Raw genomic sequence first — 24895 nt, forward strand, 5'->3', positions numbered from 1 at the left:
AGGGACGGGGCAGGTAAATGTCAGGACGACTGCGAGTACAATCAAGCAGTACAATGGGTGCTCTAAAGGAAGTGTAACACCCCCCCCCCCCCCCAAAAAAAAAATAAACCACAGGCAGTGATCTAGGAGTTTAAACACCTTAGATTTTCCTTATTTTTTGAATGTTGGAGATATAAGGAACCAATGAATAATTTAACTGATACACATTCAAAACATAAATGACACCTTTTCAACGGTTAGCTTAGCTTTAATTACTTTGAATACCCAGTTTTGTGATTCTTCAGATTGTATTAGTGAGATGGACCCAGCAAACTGTGCTGCCATTACCACACACCTTAAAGTATTTACATGAACAGCAGCTGAAGATCTTGGAGGGAGGAAAGGCCTCTTGGACAATAACAGAAAAAAAGAATGTAACAGCAAGTTTAGTGTATTTTATTCCTTTTAACTGTAAGATGCCGTAACCAATTTTTTTTTAATATGAAAAAATGTGTAAATCAGAAAAAAAATGTAATTCAAAACTCTTTATTTCTATTTTTCAGACCTGGAGATTACACTGATACATTACAATTATGTCTGTTATGTAGTAGTCATTAAATATTAGTAAAGACAAACTTTAGTAAAAAGCACATCATTGTTATTTTCTAGATATAACTTTTAGACTACAGGCTGATTAGAGTCAAAGGATCAGATTATTATTAATATCAATATTGTATAAAAACAAAAAACTATTCAAGTTAATATATTTTTAGATTTTATTATCTCAGATGTTTTGAGAGATATAGATATAGTTATTTAATAAAAGTGTCAGCACCCTTCGGACAACTACTTGTAATTCCAGAAGTTACCAAAGCGTATATTTGCTCAAACCAAAATTTGGAGCAAAACTGTTTTCCCCTTCACTCTCAACTCCATAGTAAAATTGTTTCACTCTCACAATATTTATTTTTTTTTTTTTAACCAGTCACCCTAAACACACTTTTCTAGGATCAACCCATCCGCTTTCACACGGCTTGTTGAGTAGCAAAGCAATTGAACCATCTTTAAAAACTTGCAGAGCAAAGTCTGCACATCTGTGCCATGCCAAACCATGTTGGAAGCTTGTAAGCAGACATACTCTAGATCAGGAACTGTGTTCTCTAGGGTGAATGGTGATCTGTATCAGCACTTCCAACCTGCATATGGCAGGGAAATGAAGCACTGCGTGAATGTCGTCCGGAGACGACAACCTTTTTTTGCCTTTTTTTGTTCAGTAACTCTGCATGGGCGTCACAGCAGGGTTATTCATCGTATATTCTGGGGGGTCCATCATCATCCTTCTGGAATGTAGAAACCTTCTTTGAATGATTCTGAACATGATCTTCATTCATTTTCTCCAGGGCTTCAATCTAGTGGAAAGAGAATTAAGTGCATTACTACAAATTAAAAGGTAACTGGGTAAAGGACCACAAATGTCTGTTGTCCCAACAACACCAAGTTAGATTCAAGCTTAAAACGGGGAAAAACAGCTGACGAAGAAAAGGTTTATTCCAACTAGCTGCTTCAGGGTAATGCAGATCATTCTAATTTCAGACACTCTGATAAATAAGGACCTATTATTCCAAACATGAACATGTTGGATACCACCTAAAAGGAGCCAAGATACACAAATAAATAACGTTTAATTTCTTAGAAGCGTAGAATTAACTTGAAAATATTTCAAACCTTTGAAAAGGCTCCCCTTCCCTACTACACACTTATAAAGTGATAAATGTGACATTCACCAAACCGTCACTGCGTGTGTAATTTCCTGGCGCATGCGGTTTAAGTTTTAGTGACCAATTGGCCTGCAATAAAAGTTTGGTGAATACAACATTCTTCGCTTTATAAACCTGAGAACTCTTAACCCTCCCCCTTTCTTTTTTTTTTTAATTCCATATTACCATTTTTTCACCTGGCTGTCCTTCATAAAACAAACACATACTAACATGCCCAGAAAATCCAGCTTTGCAGTACCTAAGATCACTGCTGCACACTGGGTCCCTCGTCACCATCTTTCTCTTTCACATTATCTGGAAGCTGGCTGTCTCTTCCTGGTGACAAGCCGCAGCACAAGTACTGTACAGTACCCCAAAAGCCTCCTGGGATTCAAAGCATGGTATCTCAAGAGGCTGCAGGCATCTGGGAACTTCATTCTCGCTTAGGTGAAAATCCCGGAATTGTGGGAACGAGTTCCCAAACCCTTTACAGGGCATAGATAAACATGCACCTAAGGCTGGCCATACACTATGCAATTTTCTTTAAATTTTCTGTCCAATTTCCTTTAGATTTACCTTCAATTATGTAGTGCAAGGGCCTGCCTAAATGGATACAATAGAAAGTGTTGTTTAGGTTTGACCTCATATTATATGGTTTTTGGTATTCTCAAGAAAATTGTATAATGTATGGCCAGCCTAACTTTTCCCTTCCCCAGCATAAAATTCTCATCTTCCCTTAGCCACCTGCTGCTAAGCAAGTGACTTGGAACTTACGAAGGGTGGAGGTATCGTCCCCATGCCATGTAACACCACAGGGGCTAGTGGGAAAAAGATTAGAGAGTCAGATGCTTCCCCATACCAATAAGTACTGGGTATCTCCCTTTGCTTTAAATGAACAAACACAGCAGTAGAGGAGCAAAGGGAATGGGAGGGGGGAATTTACCCGAGTCTATTTGGCCTAAAGCAAAAAGGATAATTTTACAATTAATGTGCACTGTTTAAAACACAACTCCACTTTTGTGGAGAAAACAAAAATCCCCTCTAGGCGATCTATATACATTAAAAGGATTTTAAACACACTTCAGATTCCTGCCTCTTGTTATTCTGAAGAGACAGAGGTTTGCAAAATAAATGGGAATGGGAGTGATTCTTAATTATCAATCAGCTGTTGCAGCTGCAGGGCTCCAATGAGGAAGATTACTGGGCTTGCATCCCTTTAGACATGATTTCCATTTAGGTGTATCGCAACAAAAATGACATTTTTGTTGCAGGGAGTGCCAGAAATCAGACTTGTTAATGTAGACTTCTTGGAAAATCAGCGACCCAATCACACAAGCAAGAAATTAGGTTTCTGGGGAGTGTTCTGTACACATTCTGTGTACAGAACACCTCCATGTAGCCATATTGCATATTATAGAAAATTACAACGCTGCTGATTGAAAAGGAAAGGCACTTTTTAATAATATTCAATTACAACAGGACTTCTGTTGCAATTGTATATGCTATTTTTTTTTTTTTTTGCCATTACCCTTTAAGGCACATTTGGAAGCTCCCAAAAGGATGCCCCTTATGCGATGCAAGTGAAAATTCAGGATATGCTTTTCTTTGTATATTGTCTAGATATGCCCCTATTATCTGCTGTCAGTGTGTTGACACACACATACACATTATTTTTGTACACAAATGACAAAATTGCTTGTATTATATAAAAACACTATTAGAGTATGTTTAATTTAATTTTCAATACCTAAACTAGATTTCCTTTGACAGTGAACAAGATGTCTTTTCATTTGACCTTTTCTTATTCTACAAAGCCATGCAGAGCTGCAGCACGGAGGTTATGTTAGGTCTTTTTATTCAGCACATAATATACAAATAAACCACAATGTTGCTTACCTCTGCAAGGAAATCTACTTGATTATCAGAGGTTATATTCAGGCCAGAGACCATATTGAAGAGTTCACGTTCATGGGGAGTCTCTGCAACACCACATTTCAGGAAGAACTAGGGAGCAGTACAAAGAATATCTTAGTCAATTAAACAGATCTAGGTGTGTGGAAAGACTTCAGCAAAAAGTGAATTGCAAGCCATTTACGTATTAGCAACCAAAACCATTTATTTTAGTTTTGGATGAAATAGGGAAGAAAAGAAAGTAGGGAAAGATAAAGCTTCCTGTACGGATTTTACGGTTATCCAGGGAATCATTAAAGAGATTTCCTCATTTACTATCTCAGTGACAATTGTTTCTTTGAACATGTAATGGAGGAAATCTGGAACACAAAAACGCAAGAAGGCAAAATGCTGAAATGGCTTTCTTCCTTCCCTGCTCTTCTAATTTTAATCATTGTGCGTGCTCTCTCTCTCCTGTTGCTGGTGGTGATTTTTCTTTACTTCCTGTCTGGTGAAATCATAGTCAAGAGAATAGTGAGGGGAAATTGTTCTAATGGGGCCCTGAATAGCTGTAAAGACAACCTGACATGGTTATCCTTCCCCATCTCTATCCAAAGCTATGGAAATAAGAAAATAACCAGACAAATATTATGACAAAAGTGATATCAATGCTGCATTACTATATGAGCAGGACATATCAGCAATTGGTATCCAATCAGAGCAGTGCAGTTTCCCCTATCATTTTCCCCTGACACTTGAATCCTAACAGAGTGTTGCAGTCTTTGGCCTGTTATTGCTGCATCCAATCATACTGGCTTTCTCCCACTGCCTGGTCTATTTTAACTATTCAGTTTCCAGCTCACTACCCAAGCAATGTTGTCTCAAGCTAGCTGCAGTGGCCATTGTGAGCATTTCTGTTATCCAGTCTGCACCTTTATCCTATTGATTCCTGTTTACCATGCTCTGAACTCTTTCCTGATTATCAGTGTCTGCTGCCTGACCGGATCTCTGGCTTGTATTCTGGTTATCAGTGTCAGTTGCCTGCCCTAAACTCTCTTGTATCCATGTAATCTGTGTCTGCAGCCATGACCACCAGCCCAGGTCACCGCCTTGACATAGAGGATACCAAGTATAAACTATCCGTTTTTCACATCAGATGCACTGTGTTAACATGTACAGCAACACACTTTCAGATGCGTAGCTTCTCGCAAAATGCAGAGCAACACACCAAAAATGAAGAATGCAGAACCAGGAGGATAAATAAAATTTTGATCATATGATGCTCCCGACATGTTAACAGCCATGCTGGCGAGATCCAGGAGGGACAAGCATATTCTCTCATAATCTCAAGTCTGTATTTTGGAAAACACTTTAGAGAGTCATTATGTAAATAAGAGTATTTTCTGATATCAAAACTACAGGCGAACTTCATTATTCCTCTAAAATATTTAGCTATAAAAGATGAATTTCAGGCATGGTATATTGTTAAATTTTTATAGCTTGGACCATGTATATACACCTTACCTGGCTAATACCCCTGGAATCTGGAAAACACTAAAAGTAGACACGGATACTCCAGTGATGTCCACTAGCTTATGGGACCTGTGTCGAACTTGTGAATACAGAAGGTTTGCTACCATTCTGAGAAAGCTTTGCATTTTCTGAATAAATGCAAAGCATTCCCTGACTGGATGAAGTGGAGAGGCGGTGCGGTGACTAATGCTCTCCTCCTCGTCCAATGAGAAAATGCAAAGCGGTCTCTTGATTGATTTCCATTGGCCAGGTGTGGTGTATGCATAGTAACATTGGTCCAATCTGGAAAAATGTAATATACCATGCCTGTGATTCTTCTTTACATGTTGCTTACAATCCACCACAGATTTGTTCTTTAAATGTTCAATCGTTATGTACCTGTGATACATTCCTGCAGTCCCTGTACAGAAACTCCAGTCCGTGTGGATGTGTAGGCTCAACTGACTGACTTACATCAATAAGCCACACCTGTAGGGAAAAAAAAAAATTCTGGTTAACGCACCCAAATGAAACAAAACCTTTAATAAACCAATCTTACAAAATAAATGCATTTACCTTTCAAGTTCAAAAATAGATAATTACACGAGCAGTATTATAACGTACGATCTCAAGTTAGCCAAAACTAAGACCGTAAAAAGGCAGTTATTATGATACAGAATTTATTATGTTAATATGTGTATCTATTATCTCTGCATCTTCAGACTCAGCTACTGAGTAAGCAAATGCACTTACCTTCCCATCATGCCACATCATGTTATATTCACTGAGATCAGCATGAACAAGATTGCACTGGTGGTAAAGCTGCTTCATCATCTAAAAGCAAAGAGACAAATCAATAAACCTAAACATGCTCTAAACTTCAAATCAATGCCGTACTGCACCATCTCAGCCCAAATGCCAGTTTTATAACCAATACTGTACTGTCATAAGAAATGTAAACTTACAGCAAGGACCTGGTAATAAGCAGCTTTGGAGTCCTCCAAACCAAGCTTAGCTTCTTTAAGGGTGGGGGCAGGTACCTGATCCTTCCCAATAAAAGACATGACCAAAACGTGCTTCTTTAACATAACAACCTCTGGGCAAGGAATGCCAGCTTTCCCCATTCTGTACAAGAACACATGTAGAAAGAGAAATTGTTATACAGTACATCACAAAATATTACACAGATTTGTTTTGTGCCATTTGCGGTTAGCTACTTGCTGAGCATCAGTTAGTGTATGGCTTGCTGATGTGACCAAGCCATCTAAAACAAGTGTCAGTAACATCAGTGCAAAAATGACAGGACATGCTTGAGGACATCAACCTTTCCTCAGAATGGCTACGAGGGCAAAAAAGCAAGAGTAATAAACCCCATTTGGTCAGACTCATGGCTATATGTGCTTTTCAGCTCCCAGACTCCCAATCTACACAACAAGTATGCACTTTTTTCTTGTTTTCTTTGAAACTTTTTTGTGGTCCAGTAAAAGTCACTACCTTATAGCCAGCACACATAGGCAGTAATATGAATACATTTGTTGATTGGTACCATGGCTCAAGCTCTGCCTATTTATTTTTAACATGCCATCAACCCTCATCTCTAGCAATCCTCCTCCACCTGCCACTGCTTCATTCTGATATACTTCAATACCGCATGCAGCTCTGCATACCTCTTCAGGTTATGCTTTTCCTTTTCTGCCCACATTCGGATGATCTTGCGTGGATTCAATTTGCTGAAACGATCCTTGAACCTGTAATCATCCTTAATATATTTGTCTCTGTTCTTAAACTCATTTAGAGTTGTCTTGAAAACCTTTAGGGCACATTCAGCAGGTACTGCCTTGTCTTCCAGGCTTTGGAAATAAAAAAACAAAAATCAACATATAAGCTAAACAATGGCATGGCAGGTAAGAACATTTCAAAGTCTAATCCACCCAAAAGTAATATTTTAGTTATAGGTGAACACTGATCTGAGTGAGCTTCTAGTACCTGAATAATACAACAGCATGACCTTTGTGCCTGCAAATGCAGATCCAGGAGCCAACATGCAGAACTCTCACCAATAGGCGCCAAGAGATATATGACAATGACATTTGGTTCAACTCGCCACAACTGAAATATCACGTTTGGGTAACCAATCCTTTAAGACTCAAGCTTTTACTATCCCCATACCTTCCTCCATTAGCATGAAACACAACTGATTCTTTTCCAGTGCTCACACATCCATTAATGGTGTCCAGTATCCCAGCATTCACCATTTTGTACAAAAGCAGTCTGGTCTTTGGATCCACCACTTTTTCCTGTAACACATTAAATCAGAAAGTTTTAGAGCCATCTACATAAACAGAATGCATGTGAGTAATATAATGTAAAGAGATGACAGTGTTGGACTTACAGTTGTTGACACTTCCTTCTTGTCATGCACTCTGGCACTTTTGCGCTGTTCAGAGATGGAGTGTTGCTTTAATACATTAAAAACCTGATTGGACAACTTTAAATCCATTCCGATTCCATCTCCAACTTGAAACTCTGGGACAAACTGAAAGATTTAAATAAAGGTTAGGTTCACCACATTGTGGAAATTTTACTATGAATATTACAGCAAATATTAAGCATATTCTATCGGTTCTAATTAAATAGTTAATCAAATTTGCTCTCTCAGAATACAAAAAAAAAAAAAAAAAAAAAAAAGTACTTTCCACTAAGTTAACCACGAAAACCCTTTCTAAGTATTGGCATTCGAAGATAAAGCTGACCTAAGCATTTGACCGAATGCTAGCTAAGCCCTGGTTCACACTGGTGCAACATGTAATTTACAAATCGTACCTGAAGACGCATCTAATGTATTTCTATTGTACTCTTAATCAGTGTGATTTGAAGTAGCGCGATTTCAAAAATAATTCCTGCACTACTTTTTTTTCCCCTCCCGATTTCATTGCAACTTGCATTAACTTCTGTTAAATGAAGTTACGTTGCAAGCCGCAGTGAAATTGGAGGTACAAATCGCACTGATCATTCACTAATTCAAGTGAAGCAGCGCGATTTCAAAGTTGCATTCAGGCACCCAGGCTAACGCGTTCAGCAGTGTTTGAACGTAGCTGTTAAAAAGGGAATGTATAGCATTTTTTCCATTTTGACTTTTTTATATAAAAATTTTTTTTCATATTTTTAATCATGTAACAATGAAAAACTGAATATGAACATTTCATATTCAACACACTCAGCATGGGTTTCGGGTCTGCTAACCTCCTGTTTTCTGCACTTTAATTTTAAAATGGGTTGGGGGTTCTAACTAATTTTCTAGCAAAAAAAAAATATATATATATATATATAATGCTGATTTTAAGAGCTTATTCAGATGGGCGATTAAGGCCGCCCTCTGTGCAGAGCTGCTGGCAGACAGATTAGAAAAGTCACATGGCCTTCTCTGCTAATTGTATAGGAGGTTAGTTAAAAACATATTGAATAAAGTCAGCATGATAGCCAGCCTGCTAGTTCTTTAAAGAAGAATGGAAGATTTTATTGCTGACTTCTCATTTTTGCAAAGAAAGGTTATTAAAACAAATTTATATAAGTAATTAAAAACTGATATAAAAGATCAAGCAAGTTCGGGTGCGAGTGTGTGTAACCTACAAAACACATTGAGGGAAATTTACTATAACTGGAGCAGACAGAATATGGCGCAGCTGTGCATAGCAACCAGCTAATCTTTGAAAATGAAAGCTAGAAGCTGAATGGTTGCCATGCAAAGCTGCCCCAGATTCTGCCTGCTCCAATTTTGGTAAAGTCTCATAATTCTAGTTTTACTATAGGGTTACCTTTATTTAGAGACATGGTAAAATAATTGGAAGCAGCACTCTGGGTACTCTAGGTTCTTCCCACAACCCAAATTTCAGTAAGTCAACTGCCTTTATCAAAATGGCTGTTGTGAAAATTCTTGTGAGCAAATGACTGGGGTTGAGATGTTACACTGTAAGCTCTTTCAAATCCAAGGTCAATATCAATAATATGAAAAATGGCGTCTAGTGCTTTGCAAAAAGTGGTCAGTAATACATCAATGGGTCAAATAAATATATCTTGTAAATAAAAATAATTTGGTATTTCGCTATTCCTCAAAACAGTATATAACAAGAGCATTCTCCTCTACTTACATTCTCCATCCGAGCTGTATTCTTCCTGCCACACACTACCTCATCATGTTTGGTTGTAATGTCTTTACCTTTACCAATGAATCCTTTTTTAGGGGTGGTGGTTGGTTTATCTGCATATGAACATATGAGAACATCATTGGAACATATTTTTGAATCACTAACATTTCAAGAACGTTTTTCTTATTTTCATCACAAAAGTGATTGACATAATGACTGATGAACTTCCATTGGTTCCAAAGTGACAATGGATGCTTTCACACTGTAATGAAGCCTCGTTGTAGCGACTCCCATCAATAACAGCTTAGAAGGAGTCTCTCAGGATACAAGCAATCTGTTTTTTTTTTAAGCTGCATGCTCTGAGACTATCAATCCTAATTCCCAATTCATAATTGTGTTACTGAACCAAAAAAAAGGTAAAACAAGTGCACATTAGCTGTACCGATAACTAATAAACACCTCATTCTTCCAGGTTAGTGACTTAAGCAGGCCATACACAGCTGAAATTTCAGCACCATCAGACTCGGCAGAAAAAAAATTAAAGAAATTGAAGGAGCCAAATGGAAAACAGATGGCTGAACAGGGACTGCATCCTATCAGAAGTAGTCACTGTTCAAGTAGTCATGCTGCTGTGGCTCCTTGAATATAATAGACGGTTTAGCAAGGGTGTAGGAGTCTATAAGATTTCTTCTTCACTAAGCCCAAGGTTTGAACAAGAGAAATAGGTGTGTTTGACTAGCACTACCAAACAGCCAAGTAAGCATGACAGCCCCAGGACATGCATCCTCAAAAACAGTGTAGCAGTGGCAAGTCCTGTATCTCTGTCCTGCACAGGGCACTAGGATTAACATGATTGTACCAACATTCCTAGATTGTAAGCTCCAAGGAGCAGGGCCCTCCTATCACTCTTGTATTGAACTGTATTGTTGCTGTATTGTCTCCCATTATATTGTAAAGCGCTGAGCAAACTGTTGGCGCTATATAAATCCTGAATAATAATAATCTTGGCTCAGAAGTAAATGGCACTAACCTTCTGAACAGGAAAGTAGATGAAGGTATTGACAGAGACAGTACTGTGATCACTTTGAGAGGTCCTAAAACATTTACACTGTCATAAGATTGTCAAAACAGCTTTATGTACCTTGTTAAATGTTTGCCAAATCTCTTTAGGCAAAGCATTTACAATAAATTAACTTCTGTGTTTAAAGTGGAACTTTAGTCAGAAATTTAAGTCTAGTAATGCACTGTCACATGCTCAGTTGCTTTCAGTTTTTCGGCACTGTGCTGAAAATGTAGAGGCTGATCTGCTGACAGCCTAAAGGTTTACTGCTGCTCGGGGGTTCTGGGCTTCAGCAAAATGGTAGCCTCCAACTACAAGAAACAGGAATTCTGGAGGCAATTTACAGCACACACTAATTTTGGTAGCATAAATATTAATGTGGAATGTATGTTCCTTGCTAAAGAACATTTTTTTAATCAAGTTGTTATGGGTTAAGGTCCATTTAAAGGTCTAAAACTGGTTCTGAACAAACCTACAGGTGGGACGACAGCTACAACGTATTTTACTAATGACCCAGACCAATAGGAGTATCAGAATTTAAATTGTAGAGCTTGAAGTGGCATCCTGCCAGGAATCTAGTATGAGGTCTCAACAGAGTATAATTATAGCCACCATACAGCATCATCAGTATTCTCACCAGCTTTATATGGGTCATGGCGTGTATCCTGCCAGTCGACTTCATCCTCTGAGCTGTCGCTATCTTCACACGGATGCACCTTGCGATAGTTTTCAAAGGATATGGAAACTGCAAACAACATCAGAGTTCCACGTTTAATTTCACATGGGGCAGACTCCAATTAGATCAGAAAGGGGATCTGTCTGCTGATCATAGCAGAAAGGACGAATGACAGGTCCATATCTGTTCAGTTTTTTCAGGGTGGACACAGACCGAGGCCACTCTTCTCTATGGACTGGCGGATATAAACTGACTTCACCTGTCCATTTACACCCGACTACCCTCAGATCTGATTTGCCTAGACAAAGGGGGACAGATCCTGTTCCGTGGAATTGATCGGATTGGAGGTAGGAAGGTATAAAAGAGCACAAGTCAGTTTACACTCGCCAGTCCATAGGGGTTATTGGAGGGTCCAATTAGATCTGCCTGGTAAACTGACAGGTGGACCTGATCGGACTCTTTGTGTGAAAGGGGCCAAAGTTATATATTCTTGGCCATATACTGTCTTCATCATTAGGCCACTTTACCTTTACTGTCGCCATTAAATTTCTTCTCCTCTCTGAGAAGCTGAGCATCATACTCCTTGTCAAACTGCATCTGCAGCATCTGAGCCAACACAGCATCACTTGATGTATCAATGTTCTCACTTGTTAGGAAAGCACCTTCATCAGCACTAAAAAAGAAAAATATGTAGGTTAACAGATTCAGCTGACAAGGCACATTGGTAAGTGTATCCAGTATAAAAAGGAGGACGAACCCCATAAAAAATAATAACTGCTTACTGTATCTAGCATAAAAAGGAGGAGGATGAACCCCATAAAAAACAATAACTGCTTAATACAATCTTAAAAGTACAATGCCACTGTTAGTGAACTTATCGTGCTTCCATATTGCCCAGCCGGGATACAAATATTCTAATTTATATGCACTTGGTACTTTATACACCAGTTTCAACTGGCATTTATTTTTTAATAACTCCTGCATTACTTGCATAGGACTTTGAATTGTTTTAGGGGGATTAGGTTTTCCCATACTGTATTTAAAAAGGAAGTTCAGGAGCAAAAAAAAAACAAAAAAAAACAAAAAACACACCACTCACCTAGCTGGATGCAGCATTGATCCAATGCTGCATCCAGCAAGGAGAGTATGGTGGGGTTTTTTGTAGTTCCTGAACTTCTCCTTTTAAATCACTTTTGATCCAATGCTGCATCTGTCCCCCACCACCTCTAAAACCGAGTACTCGAGATCCAAGACCGCTGATCGCTCTCTGCTCTGCCCCTCCAGTGCTGTGGTGCCAGGTGGTGGAGGAGGTTGGAGAGGCTGAGCTAGCTGTTGATCTAAGCAATCGGTGGATCCCAATTTAAATGCTGAGATCTCTCCAGAGTCTGCACCAGCTCAGTGATATCAGCTGACAGCTGAGTAACGGTCACAGGAGTGCAGGACAAAGGAGCTTTGGCCCTACTTCTCATTTAATAAAGGATATATGTTGTCCATGAGCAGTGTGGCTGCTTTCTTCTGTTAGGTTTCAAGCCTGCTTAAAGAGCTAATAAGAAAAGTCTGAATTAAGAATCTGCACAAATACAGTAAATATAATGAAAAATGTATATTTGTACAGATTGTATATATTGCAATAGATTTATTCAACATCAGTTTCAAGTTAGTGATCACCTGGAATAATAGAGTTAAAAAATGAGAGGACTGAGGCTGATATAGAACTTACAGCACTTCTTCTGGGAATACATGTCTCTCTTCCTCTAGCTGCAGCTCTCTGGCCAGCTCTTCACTCATGACGTCCGCCAAGGAGCACTGATTCACAGGCTTTGCAGGTAAACCCCAAGGGCTCTGAAATGAAGTGCAGAAGTTTTACACACAATGTGATGAGCAACTAGTAAACAGTGTATCAAAAAACAACAAATAAAGAAGAAATTCACAATGATGTAAATCTACTCTTTTTGTTTTTAGTTTTTAAAGCAAACAGACAATCAGATAGATAAATGGTACCGGTCGCTTTTCTCTCTTTATTTTTTTTTAAATACTACTTAAAGCTAAACTCCAGGAAAACAACTAAATAGGATTTATATTTCTATCCATCCAGTCCTGAGATCTAAACAGGTCTGCCACACAGCACAGTTCTATCCAGAAGGGGATGGGAGATAAAATTTCTCTGCTACAATTTCACTTCACTTACATGTCCCCTCCCCTACACCCCACTATGTGACTGGACAGTGAAAGGAGAAGCAGCGCAGCAATTAGTTTATTTTTCTGTCACCTTGAACTCTCCTCATATCAGCATGCGTTTTGCATTGCAGAAAACATGATAACCTACCTATGTTGTTTCTCTCTTTCCCTCTCTGAGCTATGCAGTACAGAGACCCAATCAGAATCAAGTACTTGCATTGCTTGCGGTTTTTTAAATTACACAGATGCATGATTTGTGCCTTGGGTTCATCTTTAAATCATATCTATGGTCAAAATGTAAAGTCTTATATTCATTTCTACATTGTATTTTAGTTATTTCTAGGCTATTCATATTCATTTGAACAGTCTTGAAGTTTGTAAGCTTACTTTGTGAAGAACTCCCTTGTAGTTTGTAACATGTATTTACTATATCCTGTGGGCAAACACTGCTATGTCACACATTTCACAGAGCCTGCCTTCTGAACTATAGAGGTGCTGAGAGGAGGGGGTTCAAGAGGCAGAGTCAGTACAGGAATCACTGCTTGCAGGCAGCAAGGTACCATGGGATATGTAGTCCTTAGAAAAGTAAAGTAAACAGTAAGCTGCAAAGCATGCAGGGAATCCAGGATGTTGTGGAAAGATGAACAGCAGAAAGACAGCAGTTACAACATGAAAGGAGATTTTTCAATTAAGTTTAAAATGTATTGTTAAATTCAAACTATTTTTTGTATTGCGGTTACAATACTGATTATATAAAAATGAAAGTGTATGCTGCAACCATAGAGCTCCTTTAAAGTGATCTTATACCATTTTTTTTTTTTTAAATTAAAACAAACATACCTATACTTACCTGCTCTGTGCAATGCTTTTGCACAGAGCAGCTCTGATCCTCCTCTTCTGGGTCCCTCGCTGGTGCTCCTGGCCCCTCCTCTTTGGCCGATGCCCCCATGGAAAAACGCTTTCCATGGAGGCACCCATGCAGGTTCATTCCTGAGCCGCCCTGTCTACATCCATTGACACAGAGTGGGCAGCTCGCCCCACCCCCCACTTCGGTGTCACAGCATTTGATTGACAGCAGCGGGAGTCAATGGCTCCCGCTGCCATCAATATGCCCAGGGAGGCGGGAGAGAGTGGCTAGAGCTACTGCTCTCGTGCACATGGCTGGATCGGGGTTAGGTAAGAAAAAGGAAGGGGACTGGGGGAGGGGGAGCTGCAGCACAGAAGGTTTTTCACCTTAATGCATAAAAGATATTAAGGTGAAAAACGGCTTTAGAACAGCTTTAAATTTTTAAATATTTGTTTAAAGCGGAACTTCACTCTCAACAAGGACTATTTTTAATCCATATGATGCTATCATGAATAAATAGATATGAAAATATATCAGGTTTATTTGTTTTAACCTTTTTTTTTACATTTCTTCAGTTACATCCTGGTGTCCCTGCCTAAGCAAATTATGTCATACATCTCATGAGTCTTCAGGAGGGGTTTTCTCAGCTAAGCAAACCCACCTGCCTGCATGCCTGAGCTAAGGGCAGATGGATTCCAGGTAGTAAACACTAAATGCACCATCTGCCCTTGCTCAAGGTGGCCACAGCTAGAAATGTTAAGCAGTGTTTTTTGAAGTCATTTCTCAGCAAAATAAAGCATGGAGACATGTATGGATGGGTGAATTTGCTTTCAATATTCAAAATGAATTCAATAGTGCTTTTGGTTTGTGGTGTTCAGATGCAGTGAAGCTCCACTTTCCATACCCATGGTGCAAAAAGTGTTCATGCATGTATATTCTTAGAACACGCATTATTAGGGATGCACCGAAAGTTTCGGCCACCGAAACATATCGGCCGAAAATAGCCCAATTGGCATTTTGCTGATAGGAAAAATTTAGCCGGTACAGGTGCCGATACAGGAGTCTGTGTGTACTGAAGATGGGGGGGTTCGGCGGCAGCGGAGAAAGGAAGCAGAGGAGCAGTGAATACAGTGACTGGCTGTCAGTATATGTCAGTGCCAGTTTTTAAATGTACTTACCGGCTTTTTTTTCCTTCACTATAGCTCAGAGAATCAGCTGTCACTTTCCCCCAGCTAAAAGGAACAAAGTTTCCTTTTACTTTATTTCCCTGAGTTAAAAGAAACAATGTTTCCTTTTTGTTTCTTTCCCCAGATAAAAAAAAAAAAAAAAGTTTCCTTTAGCTCTGGGGAAAGGGACAGCTAATTCTGTGAGCTATTGTGAAGAGAAAAAAAAAAGCCGGCAATTGCATTTAAAAAATCGGTACCAACATATAGCGGCAGCCAGTGATGGAGCCTCTCTGTATACACTGCTCCCTCTCCTGCCCCCTCCACTGCTCCTCTCCCCACCCTCCCTACAAAGAGGACCTGTCACTCATATGCTATCACATAGGGGACTATTGGTCCCCTATGTGATAGCAATAAAATCATAAATTTAAAAAAAATTAAATAAAAATATACACAAAAGTAGAAAAATAAATAAATTGGAGCCTCCCCATATACGCAGGCATTTTGGTTTGGTTTTCAAGCACATGCATTCTGAATTTTCGGTATTGGTTTCGGCACCAGAATATTAATTTTGGTGAACCACTACACACTATAATTATATAGTCATATTCCATTGCTATCACATTTGGGTTGACACCCGACTAAGAGAATGATAGGAATTCTTTATGAAGGCTTCATTAACCCCTTCCCGCCTGCAATCTGTGAACGTTTGCCAATACATAGCCACATACCAAGAAGACAATGTTCGTGACAGTTGAGCGCAAACAGCTTGGCTGCTCGCACGCAGTCCTGGTTTCCAACTGATGGCTAGGAAACAGACTTTATAAACGGAGATATATTGTATCACAAAGCAGGCCAATGCAGCATCACAAAGCAGTAGCACACAGAAGATATGATCAGTGAGTCAGCTGGAAATCCCCTGAGTTGAGTGACATCACTAAAATCAGATATTGTGCAACAGGTGAACAAAGCACAGCAGTAATTCATAAACATAGTTCAGTACTAAATAGCAGTGAGTGTGCTGCTAAACAATCTGCCAGGAGTCACCAGGATGGGAGGAGACCTGTGCCATCTAATAAAAGAATTAAACAAAGTAACATTTTGTTTAATTTGTAACAAACCAACCAGTCAATTCTAGTACTATGGAACAGGATTTGTTTTCCCTTCCATTAAGGGCAACAGGAATATAGTAATTCTTGGACATATGGGTTTGGACACTAACAAACCTTCTGAAGGTAACAGTAGAACCCATATAGAATTACTACTTTGTACTGAGCTGAAGTCTAAACCCAGAGGCCAGCTGTCATTCCTGGTCCAATAAGCTGTGGGCATGGGATTCCCCCCCCCCCACATTACAAAGAGCAGGGATAATTGTGACGCCATTGACCTAGTATGACCACATCTCATTGCACCAGGAAATGACAGCTGGCTTCCAGGTTCAGACATGAACCCCATTCTGAACAAAGACAAGATCATGCCCATTTCTGATTGCAGGTCAAAACAGAAATATAGAATTGTAACCATTCTAAAGATTTCTGTACTGGTGACAACTTGGGATTTTGCCTGTCACTTCTCGGACCAGTGGTCACCAGGGCAAAGACAGTGAATCTCACTAGTAGGGACAGAAAAAGAAAACCTGACAGTGGTTCTAAGCCTGCACTATTCTAATAAATATAAAATTGTCTTTAGATACAGTCACATGGCAAGAAAAATATACTTTAGATACAGTCACATGGCCAGGAAAATATACTTTAGAGACAGTCACATGAACATTAACTCCTACAGTGTATATACAGACCTATTTTCAGTCTACTCTGGCCTGGTGATCTGGCTTCCCTGTGTCAGCCTGCGGAAAGGAACTGCCGGTAATGGAGGGGACATGGGAGCCTATGGGTGACGTCACCACTTCAGGCTTTCCCAGCTGTTGTAAAGCTCTCTCTCCTCTCCCCTGCAGCGTTGCTGACCGACTCAGGTGATCAAGTGACCAGACTTGAATGAGCTGAATATAGATAACAGTTTTAAAACTAGTTACGATTAGCCTGGATTTCTACTATAAAATGGAACTACACTGCATCTGAGCACCACAAACCAAAAATATTATTTCATTCTTTGGTAATATTCAAAGCAAACTTCCCTGTCTATCCCTGTCTCCAGGCTTTATTTTGCTGAGAAATCATTTTGAAAAACACCCCCTGGCATTTCTGGCAGTGGCCATCTTGAGTAAGTGCAGATGATTCATGTAGCATTTAATTTCTGGAATCCATCTGCCCTTAGCTCAGGCATTGGCTGAGCTGAAAACCCTCCCTCCTGAAGACTCCTGGGATGTATGACATAATCAGGAAGTAACTGAAGAAATGTAAAAAAGAAACAAAAAAAAGTTTAACACAAGTACATATGATATACTTTCCTATCCATGTAATAATGCTAGCAGCATAAGGATTAAAAAGTTGATTTCAATGTTGATTGAAAGAGTGAAGTTCCATTTTAAATTTAGATACAGTCACAGGACCAGGAGAACTGGCTTTAGATACAGTCACGGTATAGGTAGAGTCATAAGTATAGGTTAGTCAGCATACATTCGATAAGGGGACACTGTTAAAATTAGTTAGGTTTAGCCTAGAATTCTACTTTAAAGTGGTTGTAAACCCTTACATATACCCAGTGAAGTGATCAGCCTCAGATGATACACAGAGATTAAACAAATAATTCTGCAGAAGTTGTACCTGTTTATCTAGTCTTCTCTACATCTGTTGAAAGGGCTGAATTAATAGGCTTGTCAGAGTTCAGAAAAAAAAAAAAGGGGGTCAGAAAGCTGAAATTACACTCTGCAGAGCTCAGTGAAGAGAATTCTTATAAATGATTGGAGGGAAGAGACACACCACTCTCCACAAAGCTCATAGGAACAGAGCTGAGGCTGTCAATCTGCTGGAGGTCATTCCCCTGTCACCGTTTTTCTCCTGGTGTCAAGAAACCTTGTCAGAAGTGATTTGTGCAGATAGCAGAGGGAAGAAGCAGCAGACAGAAATGACACTTAGTGCTCTTGAGGCAAGTACACACTATAGAGGGATACTGAGGCAAGTAGACATTATAGAGGGATATGGTTTGGTCATATTTTACATCAGAGGTTTACAACCACATTAACTTTAGTCTTCGGTCACACTGAATCTGACTTTGAAATCGGGCGACTTCACTTGAATTTGCACGATTTCAAAGTTTGAGGTCAGTCCAACTTGGAAGACATCTGTGCGACTTCATTGCGTAGATGTCTATGAAAGTCGCACCTGAACTTGCAAAACATAGTGCACACGTTTAGATCTAACGAAGCCTAAACCAGCTTCCGTTGCTCTTCTAACTCCTATATTGACTACTCCATAGAAGGAAGATACTTATACTTACCTATTCTCTGAGAGCCCCGGTCTGATCACATGATCTCCCCAGCACCCACTTTCAGGGGAGAGGAGAGATTACAGACACCTGATGAAATGGCCGGGTGGTGACATCACCCATAGGCTTAATATAGGGCAGGGGTCTCCAAACTTTACATACAAAAGGGCCAGTTTACTGTACTTCATGCTTTAGGGGGGCCGAACTGTGGACATTTCAAATAGAAAATGATCCAGTAACAGTGGGAGCAAACAATGCCCCATTTTTTGTACTAATGAGAGGAACTGTGTCCCATCATTGTGTCACTGGAATTGTTCCCCATCATTGGTGTTATTGGGCCCCATCATTGGTGTCATTGGAAGGAATTGTGCCCCATAGTTGGTGTCATTGAGTGGAACCCTGCCCCATCATTGGGAGGAATTGTGCCCCATCACTGGTGTCATTGGGAGGAATTGTGCCCCATCATTGGGAGGAATTGTGCCCCATCATTGGGAGGAATTGGGTCCAATCACTGGCATCACTGGGAGGAACTGTGCCCCATCACTGGCGTCATTGGGAGGAATTGTTTCCCATCATTGGTGTCATTGGAAGGAATTGTACCCCATCATTGGGCCCAATCACTGGCGTCATTGGGAGGAATTGTGCCCCTTCACTGGCGTCATTGGAATTGTGCCCCATCACTGGCGTCGTTGGGAGGAATTGTGCTCCAATCACTAGTATTGCTGGGGGGGGGGGGGGAGAATTATGCCCCCCCCACTGACACTGCTGGTGTCAGTGGATAAAAGCAAGAAAAGGGCCACATCTGGCCCCGGGTCACAGTTTGGAGACCACTGCTATAGGGCATCCATCGTCTCCAGCACTGGGAGCTGGTCATATGACCGGCACAGAGCATTGGGAGAATAGCTAGGTATACACATCTTCCTTCTACAGAGCAGTACGTATCGGTGTTAGCAGGGGGTGGGAGTTCGTTCTAGCCTAGAGTTCCCCTTTAACCTTCTCCCCAGTCACATGGGCAGCAGAGGCCGGCTGGTCCAAGGAGGACAATATGGCAGCCGTGTCCTTCTGCGGACATGGGCTTCGTGTGACACCAGCTGTGCCAGGGACATATATACACAGAGATAGGCCAATGGGTAGTAGAGGGTGGCTGTCTCACCGGCCGGGATTCGGGTGCGATGATTCCCCCTTGCTCCATCTTCTCATTCAGACTAGAGTGGGCACTGGGTGTGGAAGGAATGGTCGGTGGGGTGGTCGTAGCGGCGATGTACAGAGAAGGCAGACTGTGCACAGTACAGGAGATGTCCGGACTTGTCTCTCCGCGCTCCTCTATGGACGTCACTGGCTGTATAGATATATCAAGGCGGAGGGGATGGCCGAGGGTTGTCCTGCTTCCGGTAGATAGCTGAGATCACTCACAGACAGCGGCTGGACTCGGTGTGTGGGCTGACAGTCGGGATAATCGACTACTATACCGGGATGACGGAACAACGCAATGCACTCTGGGAGTAGCCTGATCTTTCTCCTCCCCCTGCCCCAGGACCGCCCTCCTGCACACGGCATGTCCTCACCGCTGAGGAATGTGATTGGTAGACCTGACAGAACGGACTTTTCTGTTCTCGTGCCGGCTTCATTTCCCGCCACATATCAGTAAAAGAGTTATAGAAATGACACACTAAAGTGGTCGAACATTCCTTATTATAAATGGAAGGTCGCTGAACAAAGCGATAGAACAATGTTATTCCATATTGTTGACTTTTCTCCAGGTCATTTACTAAGGAACTCCGGTAAAATGTCTACCAATAAGGCTGTATTCGGCGTGCTCTAGTGTCCGATCTGCTGACTGATGTCACCCGTACTTAGTCAGTCGCACAGAGCGTGGACAGTGTGGGCGTGGGGGGTGTGCGTGACAGGCTGTCATTATAGAATTGTAAAACCGGGTGTGTACATAGGAGACACTTTATGTGTTACTATGGAGATGGCACTCCTTACTGGATGCATGACGTCTTTGTTATGGATCCTATTATATCATGTTGTCATGACAGGCAGTATATGCCATGCTGCCCTATGTGTTCAAGATCATTAAATGACATACTGTCCTGTGTGAAATAATCACAGTTCTACACCCCGAATCAACCCTGCACTAGTGCCATCAATTTCAGAGAATTATCACTGTCCTTTCACCAAAATACAGCTGCCCACATAAATATCAACAAACAGCTGTCCAATAGATAAATGGTCCCAGAAGTGTGGCCCTTTGCCTGTCTACTGGCCATTTAGCCACTATTCCTCTCACTGACAGAAAAGAGGCATCATTTTTCCAACTAACATCAGCAATGGGGCGCTATTCCTCCCACTACAACCAACGATGGGCGCTATTCCTCCCACTAATTCCAACCATGGGGCACTATTCCTCCCACTACAACCAACGATGGGGCACTATTCCTCCCACTAAACCCAATGATGGGGCACTATTCCTCCCACTAATTCCAACCATGGGTCCCTATTCCTCCTTCAACAACCAACCATGGGGCACTATTCCTCCCACTACAACCAAAGATGGGGCACTATTCCTCCCACTAAACCCAATGATGGGGCACTATTCCTCCCACTAATTCCAACCATGGGGCCCTATTCCTCCTTCTCCAACCAACCATGGGGCACTATTCCTCCCACTAATTCCAACCATGGGGCATTTATCCTACCACTAATTCCAACCATGGGGTACTATTCCTCCCACTAAACCCAACGATGGGGCACTATTCCTCCCACTACAACCAACAATGGGGCACTATTCCTCCCACTACAACCAACGATGGGGCACTATTCCTCCCACTAAACCCAACGTTTGGGCACTATTTCTCCCACCACAACCAACGATGGGGCACTATTCCTCCCACCACAACCAACGATTGGGCGCTATTCCTCCCACTACAACCAACGATTGGGCGCTATTCCTCCCACTACAACCAACGATGGGGCGCTATTCCTCCCATTACAACCGACAATGGGGCGCTATTCCCCCCATTACAACCGACGATGGGGCGCTATTCCTCCCACTACAACCGACGATGGGGCGCTATTCCTCCCACTACAACCGACGATGGGGCGCTATTCCTCCCACTACAACCGACGATGGGGCACTATTCCTCCCACTACAACCGACGATGGGGCACTATTCCTCCCACTACAACCGACGATGGGGCACTATTCCTCCCACTAATTCCAACCGACGATGGGGTACTATTCCTCCCACTAATTCCAACCATGGGGCCCTATTCCTCCTGCTATAACCAACCATGGGGCACTATTCCTCCCACTAATTCCAACCATGGGGCACTATTCCTCCCGCTACAACCAACGATGGGGCACTATTCCTCCCACTAAAACCAGTGATGGGGAACTATTCCTCCCACTAATTCCAACAATGGGGCACTATTCCTCCCACTAAACCCAAAAATGGGGCACTATTCCTCCCACTAAACCCAATGATGGGGCATTATTCCTCCCACTAATTCCAACAATGGGGCACTATTCCTCCCACTAAACCCAACAATGGGGCATTATTCCTCCCAAAAATTCCAACAATGAGGCACTATTCCTCCCACTAAATCCAACAATGGGGCATTATTCCTCCCACTAATTCCAACAATGGGGCACTATTCCTCCCACTAAACCCCACAATGGGGCACTATTCCTCCCACTAAACCCCACAATGGGGCACTATTCCTCCCACTAAACCCCACAATGGGGCATTATTTCTCCCGCTATTTTCAACCATGGGACACTATTCCTCCCACTACAACCAACAATGGAGCACTAATCCTCCCACTAAAACCAACGATGGGGCACTATTCCTCCCACTAAACCCAACAGTGGGGCATTATTCCTCCCACTAATTCCAACCATGGGGCCCTATTCCTCCTGCTACAACCAACCATGGGGCACTATTCCTCCCACTAAACCCAACCATGAGGCACTATTCCTCCCACTAATTCCAACCATGGGGCCCTATTCCTCCTGCTACAACCAACCATGGGGCACTATTCCTCCCATTAAACCCAACCATGGGGCACTATTAGATAATATAGTGCAGCGCTAAAAACAACAAGCAAAAAGTTCGATCTAAAAAGTTTGATCTGGAATTTGTTATCAAATGTTCGTTAAATCATCGATATTATAAAGTGGACACAGCTATGAGGAATCCGGAAGAAATGGCAGAAATGCGCACTCACCAACCTCGTATAGGAAATGCGTATGTGTGTATTAAATTCCACAGATATCGATCTCCCTCAGGAAGGGGTATCATCAAACGATAGTCTGCTGGGCTCACAGGACCTCCTTAGGATCAGGATGGATCGACCGGATAAAGAATCCCTTCAGGTGAAGGCTTCCCTCCTCTGGATATAGTTGGAAGCTGTGTCTGCTGACCCCTCAGTAAGGGGCAAAAACTGGAAGAGTACCCATAGTGTAGTATGTCAAAAGAACTTTATTGGTAACAGACTTAGTGCAGGGTAAATCAGTAATGGTGCTGGCAAATGCCCAAAAATAAATATATATAGTGCAGGAAAACAAAATTACTGACCCTGAAGCGCTCACTATACCTTTTATATCTCATGGGGCACTATTCCTCCCATTAAACCCAACCATGAGGCACTATTCCTCCCACTAAACCCAACGATGGGGCACTATTCCTCCCACTGCAACCGACGATGGGGCACTATTCCTCCCACTACAACCAACGATGGGGCACTATTCCTCTCACTACAACCGATGATGGGGTACTATTCCTCCCACTAATTCCAACCATGGGGCCCTATTCCTCCTGTTATAACCAACCATGGGGCACTATTCCTCCCACTAATTCCAACCATGGGGCACTATTCCTCCCGCTACAACCAACGATGGGGCACTATTCCTCCCACTAAAACCAGTGATGGGGCATTATTCCTCCCACTAATTCCAACAATGGGGCACTATTCCTCCCACTAAACCCAACTATGGGGCACTATTCCTTCCACTAAACCCAATGATGGGGCATTATTCCTCCCACTAATTCCAACAATGGGGCACTATTCCTCCCACTAATTCCAACAATGGGGTACTATTCCTCCCACTAAACCCAACAATGGAGCACTATTCCTCCCACTAATACCAATGATGGGGCACTGTTCCTCCCACTAAACCCAACAATGGGGTACTATTCCTCCCACTAATTCCAACCATGGGGCACTATTCCTCCCACTAATTCCAACCATGGGGCACTATTCCTCCCACTATATCCAACCATGAGGCCCTATTCCTCCCACTAAATCCAACCATGGGGCACTATTCCTGCCACTAAAACCAACAATGTGGCCCTATTCCTCCCATTAAACCCAACCATGGGGCACTATTCCTCCCACTAATTCCAACCATGGGGCACTATTCCTCCCACTAAACCCCACAATGGGGCACTATTCCTCCCACTAAACCCCACAATGGGGCATTATTTCTCCCGCTATTTCCAACCATGGGACACTATTCCTCCCACCACAACCAACAATGGAGCACTATTCCTCCCACTAAAACCAACGATGGGGCACTATTCCTCCCACTAAACCCAACAGTGGGGCATTATTCCTCCCACTAATTCCAACCATGGGGCACTATTCCTCCCACTAATTCCAACAATGGGGTACTACTCCTCCCACTAAACCCAACAATGGAGCACTATTCCTCCCACTAATACCAATGATGGGGCACTGTTCCTCCCACTAAACCCAACCATGGGGTACTCTTCCTCCCACTAATTCCAACCATGGGGCACTATTCCTCCCACTAATTCCAACCATGGGGCACTATTCCTCCCACTAAATCCAACCATGAGGCACTATTCCTCCCACTAAATCCAACCATGGGGCACTATTCCTGCCACTAAAACCAACAATGTGGCCCTATTCCTCCCATTAAATCCAACCATGGGACACTATTCCTCCCACTAATTCCAACCATGGGGCACTATTCTTCCCACTAATCCAACCATGGGGCACTATGCCTGCCACTACAACCAACAATGTGACCCTATTCCTCCCATTAAACCCAACCATGGAACACTATTCCTCCCACTAATTCCAAACATGGGGCACTATTCCTCCCACTGAATCCAACCATGGGGCACTATTCCTGCCACTACAACCAACGATGGGGCACTATTCCTCCCACTACAACCAACGATGGGGTACTATTACTCCCACTAATTCCAACCATGGGGCCCTATTCCTCCTGCTATAACCAACCATGGGGCACTTTTCCTCCCACTAATTCCAAC

General features: G+C 41.9%; 1 protein-coding gene across 1 annotated transcript; it reads right to left on the reverse strand.

The window, feature by feature from the left end:
* Window positions 1-509: 509 nt before the first annotated feature.
* RIOK3 (RIO kinase 3) lies at window positions 510-20112 on the reverse strand. Its single transcript, XM_089675738.1, has 13 exons — window positions 19745-20112; window positions 12740-12861; window positions 11547-11692; window positions 10981-11088; window positions 9287-9396; window positions 7531-7674; window positions 7308-7435; window positions 6806-6988; window positions 6104-6263; window positions 5892-5972; window positions 5538-5627; window positions 3633-3740; window positions 510-1388 (listed from the first exon to the last, which is right to left on the reverse strand). Exons 1-13 carry the CDS (start codon window positions 19781-19783, stop codon window positions 1281-1283), a joined length of 1527 nt encoding a protein of 508 aa, XP_089531864.1. The 5' UTR covers window positions 19784-20112; the 3' UTR covers window positions 510-1280.
* Window positions 20113-24895: the final 4783 nt, after the last annotated feature.

The sequence above is a fragment of the Staurois parvus genome, unplaced genomic scaffold, assembly GCF_062004578.1.
Source record: "Staurois parvus isolate SC_StPar_1 unplaced genomic scaffold, SC_StPar_1.0 ptg000157l, whole genome shotgun sequence".
Lineage (NCBI taxonomy): Eukaryota > Metazoa > Chordata > Amphibia > Anura > Ranidae > Staurois > Staurois parvus.

Coding starts and splice junctions, on each gene's coding strand:
- RIOK3 (XM_089675738.1), bottom strand. CDS start 19,783: ATGGAGCAAGGGGGAATCATCGCACCCGAATCCCGGCCG. Junction 6,989..7,307: donor TTTCATGCTAATGGAGGAAG/GTATGGGGATAG, acceptor TTATTTCCAAAG/CCTGGAAGACAAGGCAGTAC. Junction 1,389..3,632: donor AAGTAGATTTCCTTGCAGAG/GTAAGCAACATT, acceptor TCTTTCCACTAG/ATTGAAGCCCTGGAGAAAAT.